General features: G+C 33.7%; 1 protein-coding gene across 3 annotated transcripts in view; it reads right to left on the bottom strand.

The window, feature by feature from the left end:
• Positions 1 to 2,099: 2,099 nt before the first annotated feature.
• Positions 2,100 to 13,973, bottom strand: part of GABPA (GA binding protein transcription factor subunit alpha) — a 36,232-nt gene continuing 24,358 nt past the window's right edge. For all 3 annotated transcript variants that reach the window (XM_004264471.3, XM_033418095.2, XM_033418103.2), the window contains exons 7-10: positions 13,104 to 13,157; positions 12,033 to 12,173; positions 11,598 to 11,790; positions 2,100 to 5,695 (exon numbers count right to left, since the gene is read on the bottom strand). In XM_004264471.3, the coding sequence (XP_004264519.1) occupies positions 5,467 to 5,695; positions 11,598 to 11,790; positions 12,033 to 12,173; positions 13,104 to 13,157 (617 nt within the window). In that variant the 3' untranslated portion in view covers positions 2,100 to 5,466. The remainder of the gene's footprint in view (positions 5,696 to 11,597; positions 11,791 to 12,032; positions 12,174 to 13,103; positions 13,158 to 13,973) is intronic.

The following is a 13,973-nucleotide window of genomic DNA, read 5'->3' as shown; positions in this document are numbered from 1 at the left end:
TGATTGACAATATTATATTAGTTTCAAGAAGTTTGAGACTTTTTATGTTTAGGTTGATGATCCATTTTTAGCCATCCAATTTTTATGTGTGATATGAGGTAAGGACTGAGGTTCACTTTTCTCCATAAATATATCCAGTTTTCATAACATTTATTGAAAAGACTATCCTTTCCCTATTCAGGTACCTTGCACCGTTGTCAAAACCCAATTAGCTATATATGTGTGAGTCTATCTCTGGACTATTCTGTTCACTAGTCCGTATCTATCCTTATCTCAATACATCTTGCTGTATAAGAATAGCAAAGCTTTATATAGACAGTGCAAGTTCTCTAATTTTTTTTTTTCAAATTATTTTGGCTATTCTGGGTCATTTGCATTTACATACAGATTTTATAATCAGCTTGTTTACAAAAAACACTGCCAGAACTTCGAGTTGATTATGGATTTAGAGACAATCAACATTTACAAAACTGAGTCTTCCAATTGACCATTATGGTATGTATCTTTTTTTCCCCACATTTCTTAGCAATTTCTGTGGTTTTCATTGGACCACTCTTACACAAATTTTGCTACATTTTTCCCTAATTAATTCATGCTTTTTAATACTATTGTAAATGGTAGCTTTAAATTTCAATATCCAATTATTTGTTGCTAGCATATAGAAATAACATTGAGTTTTGTATACTGACCTTGTGTCTTATCTCCCTAAACTCACTAATTCTAGCAGATTTTTTTTTTAAAAAAAATCTATTCTTTAGGATTTTCAACGTATTTGATATATTCTGAAGTTTTATTTCCTACAATACATATGCCTCTTTTTTTCTTACCTTATTTCCAGGTAGTCTTCAGTATAGTGTTGACTAGAAATGGTGACAGCAGATATTTCTTTGCTTTTCCCCAAATCTTAGATGGAAAACAAACCACTGTGCATGATGCTAGCTGTAGGTTTTTCATACTCTTTATCAAGTTAAGGAAGTTCCCTTCTAATTCTAGTCGGCCCAGAGATTTCATCATGAACGGATGTTGAATTTCACTGTATACTTTTCCTGCATCTACTGAGATGATGTTTTTTTCCCTCTGTATTGTTAATTTGGTGAGTTAATTGAATTTTTAAATTCTCCTAGTAACTGATTTTTTTAAAATAAGCTTTAATTGTGGCAAAATACACATACCATAAAATTTATCATCTTACCTATGCCTAAGTGTACAATTCAGTAGTGTTAAGTATATTCATTGCTGGACCAATCTCCAGAACTTTTTCATCATGTAAAACTGAAATTTTCTACCCACTAAACAACTCCCCATTTCCTCCTCCCCACATTAATTCACTTTTTATTTCATAAAAGTTTTGGTCTGTGACAAACTGGAAATAAAAAAGTCATCCTTCAGACCACAGAAATTTTAAAAGTCGTGTTCTAAATCAGTTTGCCAGTAGTAAAAATCTTTTTAAACATGTGCTTATTAGCTTGCAAATTAAGCTTTAAAGTTGTACACAAAAAAAGTGTCTTGGGAGAACAAATATACCTCATTAATTTCCTGATGATTTTCATCACTTCAAACTAGATAAAATTAGACAGTGTGAAAAGCAGTTTATTTCACTCAAACTGTTTCTTTTTAAAGCATGTCAGTCAAAATGTGATCACTGCTTGACCATAAACAAAAGCGTAAGTCAGGTTTTTCTCCTGTTCCCTTTGACCCCTCTATACTCTGGTCCTGGTTTCTCAGACAACAGGGAGAGGTCATTTTTCATAATTAAAAACAAAACAAACCAAAAAACCCACAAACTTTACTAAGAATTTCTATTTTAGCGATCATCGACTTGCCTTTTGACAAGTACTCAGTGTTACCTTTCTTCTGTTGCTATTCTGAAACAGTTCGGCTTTGTGGATGGGGTTTTCATTTATTTTCTTAAAAAGACTAAACTCTCTAACACCTAATTTTAGTTCAGTGGAATTTGTTCTTCCCAAATTGATAGTTTTTAAAAAAGTATATGGGAATTATATACTAGATGTGAACTGTCATATTTTCATCTAACCTAATATCCCAGGAATTTGAGACTATCTGTATGATGGGGAAAAAAATTCTAAAAAACAGAAATATACTGTATAATAGTTTTATTTTTCTCATTTTACTATTTTTACATTTTATGCACAAATATTTTTTATCTGAGTAAAAACAGAAAATAACTGTCTTATGTAAAATTACAAAAAAAAAGCCACAAATACATAATTGTTGTTATGACAGTACAAGTGTCTTTATTTAAAGAGTAAAAATGTATGCAAAAATCCTCTTCCCTCTTACAAAAGATTGAGAATATTTTTTTCTGGCAGCAAGTGAAATATCACTGAAATATCAATATTTTTATACCCTCTAGATATGAAGACATTAAGTTAGTCACATGTTGTTTTGAAATTATGAATTTTAAAACATTTTTGTGCTATTTCAAAGATACATTAGTTCTTTTTAAAAGGCAGTAGCATAAAATGGTGAATATGTAAAACAGCAGACCTCACCTAAAATATTCGGAGGCACAATCCTTTAAAGAAATATCATAGTTGAATTTCACCATTTATTCAGGGGAGAAAAACAACTAAACAATTTTTCCTAATTAACTGACACAGACTGACACAAAAATAAATGTGATGAGTCGATTCATGTGACAATCAACCACAGAGTAATTCTGCCTAATTTGTTGGATTTTCTGATGCCAACACAAATTTCTAAACTTAAGGCCAGCAAGATATGTATGAAAGTTGGCTCAATGAGAATCTCATGTGGAAAAAAAGTTTTAAAACAAAACTGAACACACTTCATTATTTTTGTACTTACATGGTATGGAAGATGGCCAATAATTTTATCTTTCTCCCTTTTGAATATATTGTAAATTCTTCTCTGGAAAATTTATTCATAAAAGCAGAGCAAATTATATTTTCTTTCAGAACACAAGTTATCTTTCAACAAAAGAAAAAACTACTTGGCTTCTGATAACTGCAACCTCAATAAGGACAACGGAAATAGTTTATAAGTTGAGACAAAGTAACAGAAGTTTCTTGAGTCAACTGGGGAAATTAATCTCATTACTTATGGTGCATAAAACAATGGTGAGAGGCAAAGAAGAAAAAAGAAACAGCACCTGATCATGTATGAGAACTCTGTTCAAATGATGAGGAATAAAATAAAAACTGCAAAAGGAAGAAAATGGATAGAATGCGGTGCTTTAAAAAAAAGTATCTGAGGAACACATAAGGAAAAAAGAAATAATAGTTTGATTTTAGGGATCTAGAAGAAATATGGGTGTTCCTTGTCTTAAAAATATATATACATACAGTTGAGACATAACGGAAATCTGTCATCTTGGCTAAAACTTTAACGTGTCTCCCCCAAAGTATTTTAAATCAAAAAGTCAATAATTTTAAGCTCTTGAAAAATATACCAGAAGAGTAAATTTTATTATTATTATTTTAAAACTGTAAGTGACTTGTCAACTTCCCAGGCCATAAGAGGATGGTGCAAACCTTCTTTTTAGCTGTTATCTGAACTAGAGCTTCTATATATTATTTCATATTGCTATTCTATTCAGATATCCTTGCAATCACAGCATCCAAATTAAACTAATAATTTGTGAGTCTACTCTGTATGTGTTTATAAAAACGTAAAAATGGAAATTACAAATTTTATTCTTTTTAGATTCTACTGCAGGGTCTTAAAGGACTTAGACATAGACATAATAAAAACATAAATGACCTGACATTACATGTTGCAGTCGTACAGCATAACACTTAATATTATGATGTGAGGTTACCAGAAAAGGAGGTCACAGACGCCCTCCTCTACTCCTTGTTCCTAAGATCCCTGTCCCTATGGTTCTCTCCAAACCACTATTTGCTACTAGTGGCAGCAACTGCTAACAGTGCCTCTTTGACTGCATTAGCATGGCACTTTCCTCCTAGTCAGTCAAAAGTATTGAGCTCTTATTAAGCTGTTTAGAGGGATGGATTTAAAGGCGATGATGAGGGAGAAGATACATAAAGTAATATTTGAGAATCAATCTTCTGCTATAAGAGGATTATTTGCCAGTATCTCATATCATGATTCGTGCGTAATACCTTAAAACAAAACGAAAAAAAGCAAGGAAACCAAGCACAGCAAGCAAGAAAAAAAGAAAGACATTTCTAGCCATTTCTGTTTAGTGTTGGCTTGTGGTAAGTAAGGAGTTTTACGTATGTAAGAGTTACTTAATTTTTAAAGAATTTTTTAAATGAGTTATCACCTTTTGAAATATCTTTGCTTTGAATATTATGTCTTCATTTATATGTGTGTACATGTATATATGTATAAGATGGTCAACTGGACATGTATACAGATATCTGTACACTCATATATAATATTCAAAGGAAAAAATTAAATAAATGGGAAATTTTGTTTTAAGAAAAGACTGCCTACACTGGAGTTCAAAATGTCCTTTTAAAACTATTTGCAAGTAATTTACTAATGTCTTGAAAGGTAAAGTACTACTGACTGATTTAAAGTCTTCACTTCATCAGAAACCCAGGACTTATATAAGCTGCTTTGTATAATAAACCAGCACTACAGGGTAATTAAAAAAAAAAAAAAAAGAAAGCCATACCAAACCAAACTAAACCAAACTTTTATTTTCAGGTTGAGGTACACTTTTTCAGTTTTTTAAATCTCTGATAGGGAAAGCAGAGATCATTTGAGAATTTTTGTAATAGTTGGTTTATTAGAATTTAATGCCTCTCTTATAATAATTTAAGTTCTTGGCCTGACATTATGAAATAGCTATACAGTAAATCCTTAAAATTGGCTTGAGTAAAGCCAGATTTAAACCTGGATCTCTTTCTTCAGCACTGTTCCTCTGCCAGTCTTCTACTGTCCTTTGCTTGCAAATATATAAATTAATAACGTGATGCTCTTAGTTTAGTAATTTATTAATATTATAATTTTATTTGATATGACTATTTTAGCTCTGCTTGATTAGATGAAACAGGCATACATGCTTCAGCTGTGAAAAATTCCATTTTCTGGTTCTATGTAAAGCAACATCTAAAGCAGCAGAGAGGGGAAACAGTTATATTTTCAAAAAATAGTTAAGCCAGACTGTTTCCTGGAGATACTTTCATTTATTTTTCATCAATAGCTACTGGCTATTTTTGGTTGGGCTAGACATTAATACTGACCAGTTTAGCTTTCTTGACTGTTAACAAACTATCCCACAATGAACCTGCCTAAAGACATTGTGGTGATCGTTTAACATACACATTTTCTAAAATATATGCTCAAAGTAAAAAGATCCAAATTCACAAGAGTATGAAATATTTATAAAAAAATCATGCATCAGATTGTACAGTCTAGAAATAAAAGAAGATTCAAATTCAGTAATAAAGGTAAGAGCAATACTTGCTCTAACATTTAAGAAAGACCTTGGACTCCCAAAAGGTCCTGGGCTCAATTATCCTTTTCTGTTTGCAGAGACGCAGTAGCCAGGGCTACTGCTGTGACTGGCTGGGCAATTCCATGGAGTTGCATCTTTGCAAGTTTCTTCTGTTCACATTCTGTGACCAAACGGTTCAACTCTGCTGCACTGTATCCAATAAGAGTCTTCAAGTCACAGACAAACTTGTATACAAATCTCTTGCCTTGAACTTTACAAATCATGTCCCCATCATAATAATACCTTTAAAAAAGAGAAAACACATTAGGACTATATAAAAAAATTTTAAATTTGGACTTCTTGGGAATTTCCTGGTGGTCCAGTGATTAGGACGTGGGCTTTCACTGCCGTGGACCCGGGTTCGATCTCCGGTTGCAGAACTAAGATCCCACAGGCTGTGTGGTGCGGCCAAAACCAAAACAAACAAAACAGAAAATAAAATTTGAAACAGAACTACCATACAACCCAGCAATCCCACTACTGGGCATATACCCTGAGAAAACCATAAATCAAAAAGAATCATGTACCACAATGTTCATTGCAGCTCTATTTACAACAGCCAGGACATGGAAGTGTCCACTGACAGATGAATGGATAAAGAAGATGTGGCACATATATACAATGGAATATTACTCAGCCATAAAAAGAAACAAAATTGAGTTATTTGTAGTGAGGTGGATGGACCTAGAGACTGTCATACAGAGTGAAGTAAGTCAGAAAGAGAAAAACAAATACCGTATGCTAACACATATATATGGAATCTAAAAAAAAATGGTTCTGAAGAACTTAGAGGCAGGACAGGAGTAAAGATGCAGACGTAGAGAATGAACTTGAGGACACGGGGAGGGGGAAAGGTAAGCTGGGACGAAGTGACAGAGTGGCATGGACGTATGTACACTACCAAATGTAAAATAGATAGCTAATGGGAAGCAGCTGCATAGCACAGGGAGATCAGCTCAGTGCTTTGTGACCACCTAGAGGGGTGGGATAGGGAGGGTAGGAGGGAGATGTAAGAGGGGAGAGATATGGGGATATATGTTTATGTATGGCTGATTCACTTTGTTATACAGCAGAAACTAACACACCATTGTAAAGCAATTATACTGCAATAAAGATGTAAATAAATAAATAAATAAAATTTAAAAATTTGGACTTCTTACAATATTTCACAGATTATTCCATAAGAAGAAGACTAGTATTGTATCTATCACAATAGCAATTAACACTGAGTCTATATAAAATATTTAATGTTATTATCCAAGGAAACTTCAGAACATTAACTAAAATTTCAATGCTAAGCACTCAAATTTTATGTACTAAATCTTCAAAACATATTTTCAAAAATTACGATGAAACACTGATTTAAAAATAAACATTACTAAGCAAAACAAAAAACCTTGGGAGCAGTAATAGAGCCTAAGAATAAGGGCTCTGAATCAGACGCCGAGATTCAAAACCTAACATCTCAACTTATTACCCTTTGTGACCACAGGGAAGGCATATTTTCTCTAAGCTTTTATTCCTCATTTATAAAATGACATTAAAAACAGTATTAACACTAATAGAATTGTTGAAGATTAAAAGGATTATCTTTGTAAAGTGCTTAGCACACAATGACTGCCACATATAGCCCTCTAGAAAATAGAAGCTATATTGATATATAGCTTTATTCATATAATATGAATAAAAATTTAATACACATATTCTTTGGATTGTTGGAATGTCCATTTCCTCTCTGTCTCGTACAAAATCCTTTATTATGTAGCTATGCTTTCATCTTTATCATTTTAATATGTAAAGGCTCTCCCCTTACAGAGAAATTCTCCAAACCAATAGGGAGCCTCAAAAGAGTAAGCAAAAGGGCTTGAAAAAAAAAAAGAGAGAGGATACAGAAAAACATAAAAGAGGACATCATAAAGAAACAATGTTTCTTAACCTGCACAGGTACATTTGGGGAAATCACTCTAGAAGTCTGGTTTACTGCTGTTTTCTATGGATATAAAACAGTTGGATTTATACTTTGGAAAACAGACTTTATTTACCCCTATGCACTGCCAATTCCAATAATAGGAAAAAAAAGGTAAGTCGAAACTTTTCTGGGCTGGCAGATTTTGGAGCCTTTATTTTAAAACTGCACTGCTCATTTGCACCATTTGATGAAGAGCTGTTACAAAAGCAACAGCTATTTGCAAAAGTACCAGTGGTACAAACGATCACATTTAGCAGGATTTTATTATAAAAATCACTCAGTTTAACCAAAAATCCATTAATGAAAAGACTACATGCAGGAAATTATGTCATCTTTCCCTAATTCTAGAACAGCTAAAGTATAATGGTTATGTTCACTTTCCCAGTGAGAGATATAACACACTGGGCATAGTCTCCTGTCTCCTTTTTTGTCAATTACATTAATACAGAATTTAGATCTCAGCCCACAAACCACCAATGCTTGTCATCCAGTTAAACTGCTGTAGGCATTTCAATTTCTTAAGAAAATTTCGACATAATATGTAAGGCTGTAACAAATAAGACACTTGGGAAAAAAGGAAAATGAAGAGGGAAAGTGGTTTTACATTTCTAAAACAAAACTGGAGCTGGTATAATCGTATGTTTCTTGGTAAGATGTTATAAAATGTCATACACATACGTTCTCATTTAAATTAACAATTTTACTTAATACTTCCTCCAATCTAGTAGATGCGTCACATGACCACATATAACAGCACTCACTGTTTCCCCCCTAAAATGAAGAAAGTAGAAAGGTACACAATGCCTGTATTTTCTTTCATTCATTCATTCATTCATTCATTTATGGCTGTGTTGGGTCTTTGTTGCTGCGCACAGGCTTTCTTTTTAGCTGCAGCGAGCGGAGCTACTTTTCATTGCGGTGCGCAGGCCTCTCATTAAGGTGGCTTCTCTTGTTGTGAAGCACGGGGTCTAGGTGCGTGGGCTTCAGTAGTTGTGGCACATGGGCTCAGTAGTTGTGGCTCGCGGGCTCTAGAGCACAGGCTCAGTAGTTGTGGCACACAGACTTAGCTGCTCCGTGGCATTTGGGATCTTCCCGAACCAGGGCTCGAACCTGTGTCCCCTGCATTGGCAGGTGGATTCTTAACCACCGTGCCACCAGGGAAGCCTCGATGCCTGTATTTTCATGGATATGATTTCTTTTCTCCCCACCCCCTTTTTTTACTTGTATTTTTAAAAAACTTTTAAATTGGGAAATATATTACACAAACAGAAAGGACACAAAAGCGAACAGCTCAGTGATTTATTACAAAGCAAACAGTCACCTGTTAACTACTCAGGTCAGGACACAGAACACTGTCAGCACCCTAGAGCTCCTCTGCGGCGCCTCCCCATCATCACTCCTCCCTTGCTCCAAAAGGTTACACAATCCTGTTTCATGATAATAATTCCATTGCTTCTTTTTATAGTCTTATCACCCAAACATGCATCCATAAATGCTGTAATTTAGTTTTGCTGGTTTTTTTAAAAACTCTACTATATAAATCCAGTATGTACTCTTTTGGGTCTGGATTTTTTTCACTGAATATTATGTTTGTGACATTCACCCATATCAGTGCATTTTTAATGGATACACAGTATTCCCTTTGTATATTATAGTTTACTTATTCACTCTACTGTTGATAGATACCTGGGTGGTTTCTGGTTTGGGGATGTTATATATAATGCTGTTATAAGCATCCATGTGAACATATATGTACATTTTTGTCTGGTACATCCTTAGAAGACAAACTACTGGGTTATCGGTCACAGTTTACATTCCTACCAAAAGTGTAGAAGCATTCCCACTGCTCCATATCCTCACCAACACTTGGTTTTAATTTTAAAAGCAATTATTTTAATTTTAGCCACTCTGGGATGTACACTGTACCATTTTATTGTGGTTTTAAAATACATTTCCCTGGACTTCCCCGGTGGTGCAGTGGTTAAGAATCCGCCTGCCAACGCAGGGGACACGGGTTCAAGCCCTGGTCCGGGAAGACCCCACATGCCACGGAGCAACTAAGCCCGTGTGCTGCAACTACTGAGCCCGCGTGCCACAACTACTGAAGCTTGTGCGCCTAGAGCCCGTGCTCCGCAACAAGGGAAGCCACCGCAATGAGAAGCCCGTGTACCGCAACGAAGAGTAGCCCCTGTTTGCCACAACTAGAGAAAGCCCGCGCACAGCAACAAAGACCCAACGCAGCCAATAAATAAAAATAAATAAATAAATAAATAAATAAATAAATAAAATACATTTCCCTGATTACTAATGAGGTTGTGCACCACTGCATATGTTCATCGGCCATTTGGACAATCTCTAGTCTAATATGTCTGCTTAAGTTTCTTGCCCATTTTTCCTAATTCTCCTATGGATTTGTAAGAGTTCTTTACATATTCCAGGTAAGAGTCTTACGTCAGATATGTGTGGCTTGACTTTCACCCTCCTAATGATGGTTTCTGATGACCGGAAGTTTTAAATTTAAATGTAGTCCAATTTATTGATCTTTTCCATTATGTTAGTGCTTTTGGCTCTGTTAATGTCTTTCCTCATCTACTGAAGTCAAGTAGGTATTTCTAGATGCCTCCCTATTTTACTTTCACATTTAGAGCTACAAGCGACATAGAATTGATTTTTAGTATGCTATGAGGAAGGGGTCAATATGGATAGTCAACTGTCCCAGCACTACTGATTGAAAAGTAGGTCTTTTCCCCACTGCCATCTTTAAATCAAATGTTCCTACATTCTTGGTTCTATTTGGGCTAGCTACTCTAATCCTTGGTCTATTTGTCTATCCTAAGCAAATAGATCACTGTCTTACTGTTGTTGTAGCTTTACAGTGAGTCTCAATATCCTGTAGAGCAAGTCTTCCCACTTTGTTAATTAATCTTCTTCAGGTGTCCTGGTTATTGCGATACCTTATATTCCTATATAAATTTTACAATTATCTTGTCAAGTTCTATGAAAACATTTATTCAGGCGGTTACTGCATTGAAAGTTAGACCAATCTGGGGAGAAGTGACATCTTAACTATTAATTCTAATAATTCATCTGTAATTTTGAGGGGACTTGTATGTACACAATCACATCAACTGTCAAAACTGATGATACAGAAAGGATCTTTAGATAGTTGGCAAAGTGTTTGAGACTGAATAAGTGATAAGTACATTGAAAATAAAGCACTGTAGTTACTTATGTATGCTAAGGAAAACAAATGGTCATTCTGGAAAAGAAAAATAATCATGATAAACTATGTAATGGTACTTACATGCCATGATCCTGTAACAATGAATACTGATCTAATCAACACTTCCACATAATTATATTACACTTGGATGAAGGGATGGGAAGGGTATGTGTGTTAATAATGAGAGGTAAATCGTAATCTCTGTGTGAAATTCACAAACAATGCTCCAGTGAAACATAAAGTAGCAGTAAAAGCATGTTATTTAGGAATACAGAGGTAAACTGCAGAACTGCTTTACCAAATTCACTCTTCCAAAAATATAGACACAATTCCTATATATCCTACTTCTCAGATACTTAAGTGTACATACTGAATTTCTATCGCTGTAGTAAGCATAATTTATGACAGTAATTATGTCAAAAACTTTCATACCACTTACGAGAAATTATAAATAATTATTCTACTCCAATTTAACTGATGTAAAGTTTGGATATTCAGATTTTGGCATATTGTGGGGGAAGGAAAAACAGGGAAATGGGTTGACATTTTGCATCTAATTATAAAAATTGACAATATCTACGTATTTGCTAGAATTTACACTCATTCAGTTCACCTATACCAAACGACAGCATCTGTTATGTAAATAACAGAAACCTCAAAGATTAGATATGTTGGTTTTAAACATAGTACATGCTTTTAAATCAGATAAAAATCTTAGAATCATCTTTCAAAAAACTCTACATACCTCAAATTATTACTAAAAATCTTTTTAAGAAGTAATTTTTAACATAAATGTGAAAAATTTTAGTTTTATTTATATAAAGAAAACATTTTATAAACAAGTATTTTAACATCATTACATAACAGTGTTTACACTAGAATTCTTATTCTATTTTTTTCTTAGCTATTTTTTAGAAAGGTTTGATACTTAAAGAAAAGTAATAAATTCTTACCTTAATGCACGACTAAGTTTCTCATAGTTCATTGTAGGTTTATTTTTACGTTGTCCCCATTTTTGTGCAACCAGTTCGGGCTGATTTAGCTTAAATTCTCCTTCATCACCAACCCAAGAAATGCAGTCTCGAGCATCCTTGTCAGTAAGAAGTTCTAGCAAAAACTGCCACAGTTGGATTTGGCCGTTGTTTCCTAAAAATTGACAAGAATGACAAATATTGACCACAATGCTACGGATTAACAGAAGGCAAAAGACAACACACAGGTCTTCTGGTGCATACCTCAGCCATACTAAAAACACAAATTTTTTTTACAAATGCTGTCTAAGTATCGCCAGAGAAACAGTCCATATTCACATTTTCATACTGTGAAATAAAACGAAATATACATAATTCAACAAATTTTATAAATACCAGATGATAATGCAAAAATACCTGTTCTGTTCCCAGGTGAACTTCTATCTTCTCCTGAAATCCTTGGAGCTCTTTGTACTTTAGCTGCCTTTGCACTACTATTTATAGCTTTAATGGCTGTTGGTGTAGCAGACTGCACTGATGCTGGAATAATTTGCACAGCTGCAAAGCAAGACAAGGAAAAAATTTTTTTTTCTCCTTCCAATACAAACAGTGAAAAAAATTACTGAAAGAAATAAAATGCAATTAGTTTAACTAATGCCCGTCTAATTACCTCAGCACAAGTTCAGAGGATAAGGTATGATGTCTGTATTACAGTTTGTGAATCTTAACATAGCGAATAAAAGTTGGTTTCCTTATTTTGGAAAAACTTAATGATGTGATAAATCTAGTGATACATTAAAGTTATTTTAAAAAATTATTTTTTAAAATATTTGATCATAAAAAATGGTTTATCAAATTTTGGAGAATGTGGACAAATGAGAATTCACGTTCCACCGCTGATAAGAGTACAAACATACCCCCTTTGAGAAAAACTTTGGTCTTACCTAGTAAGGTTGAAAGGGTAGAAACCCCATGATATTACAACCAGAGAATCTCACAAGCATTCTTACAATATTCATTCAATGATGTTCACAAAGTTTTAAAAATAATATACAGCAGTGAAAATAAAATTGAGCTACATTTATCAACATGGGTCTCATAAATGTTAAACAAAAAAGCGAGTTACAAAAGGATATGCACAGTATAGCACCATTTTTCCCCAAAAGTTCAGACATGTAATCAACAATGCCCTAAAGTGTTTATGGTTACGTAAGTTGGTAAAAAGATAAAATATGCATAGAATAATAAACATCAAGTTCAGGATAGTCATTTAAAATGGGATCTACAACAGGTAGACCTGATATATAAAGTTTTATCTCTTATGGTATACACAGATGTTGGTTATACTTTATTATTTCTTTGTATATCTAAAATACTTCATATGAAATTTAAAAATTAGTTTTTCTTTTTACTACCTTGCAGTACTAAATAAAGAAAACGTTTCTTATTGATAAATGGGCCACACATTATGGGCACATGAATACTCACGTTGATCAATTGTAACTATCTCATTCATCTGTTGTTCTTGGCTTGCCAATACATCTGAAGAACACACACAAAAATTTTTTGTTTTCACTTAAACCAGAAATGCAAACTCCAATGCAGTAAAATTCAAAACAAAAAAAAAAACAAAAAAAAACTCCACAACTAAAACAAAAACCAAGCAAACAAAAAAGCAAAACATCAAACAACTGAAACTTATTGGCATAATAACTTAAAAAGATCCTTGATCATCATTTTACAGGGAAAAGATATTTTTAAGAGAAGTAGAAGGAAAGTTCCAAATTCTTTTCATGTTCAGAAAAGTTATTCAGAGAACCAGGGTTTTCTAAATGTAAATACCTATTCTAAATCTATTTATCTATGTTTTATATAAAATAGGAAATCTTAAAGATCAGATCAAAGATGAGAATATACATCACAATGAAATTATTTAGATACACTTTCTTCATCAAAAAGGCTCTTTCTCTTCAAGATGATCTGAGAGAGTGTCATAATTTACTTAACTAACATCCATTTTTTAATAAAACGGCTTTAACTTTAGAATGCTTCTTCTTAAAGACAGCCAAATTTTCAGTGGAATTGTAGCTGTCCTCAGTGTCACAACTGAACTAAATAATTTAACATGTCTACAAATACAGCTCTCGACATGAGTTACAGTGTAAAAGGTCCTAGTGACCCTTTGGAGAACCATTCATTACTCATCTGTTGCTATTCCCTACTTAAATGGTATTCTTTACCTCTCAGACAAGAGTTTCACTTCCCAGTCTATATTCCTTCAGCCTATTTAGTGCCCATCATAGACTGGATGCTTCTCTCTTGAACTGAAATAGCACCTACCAGCAATCATCTGTGTAC

The sequence above is a fragment of the Orcinus orca genome, chromosome 5 (assembly GCF_937001465.1).
Source record: "Orcinus orca chromosome 5, mOrcOrc1.1, whole genome shotgun sequence".
Taxonomy (NCBI): Eukaryota; Metazoa; Chordata; class Mammalia; order Artiodactyla; family Delphinidae; genus Orcinus; species Orcinus orca.
The sequence above is the reverse complement of the archived record's forward strand: the minus strand, read 5'-3'. Positions and strand labels throughout refer to the sequence as shown.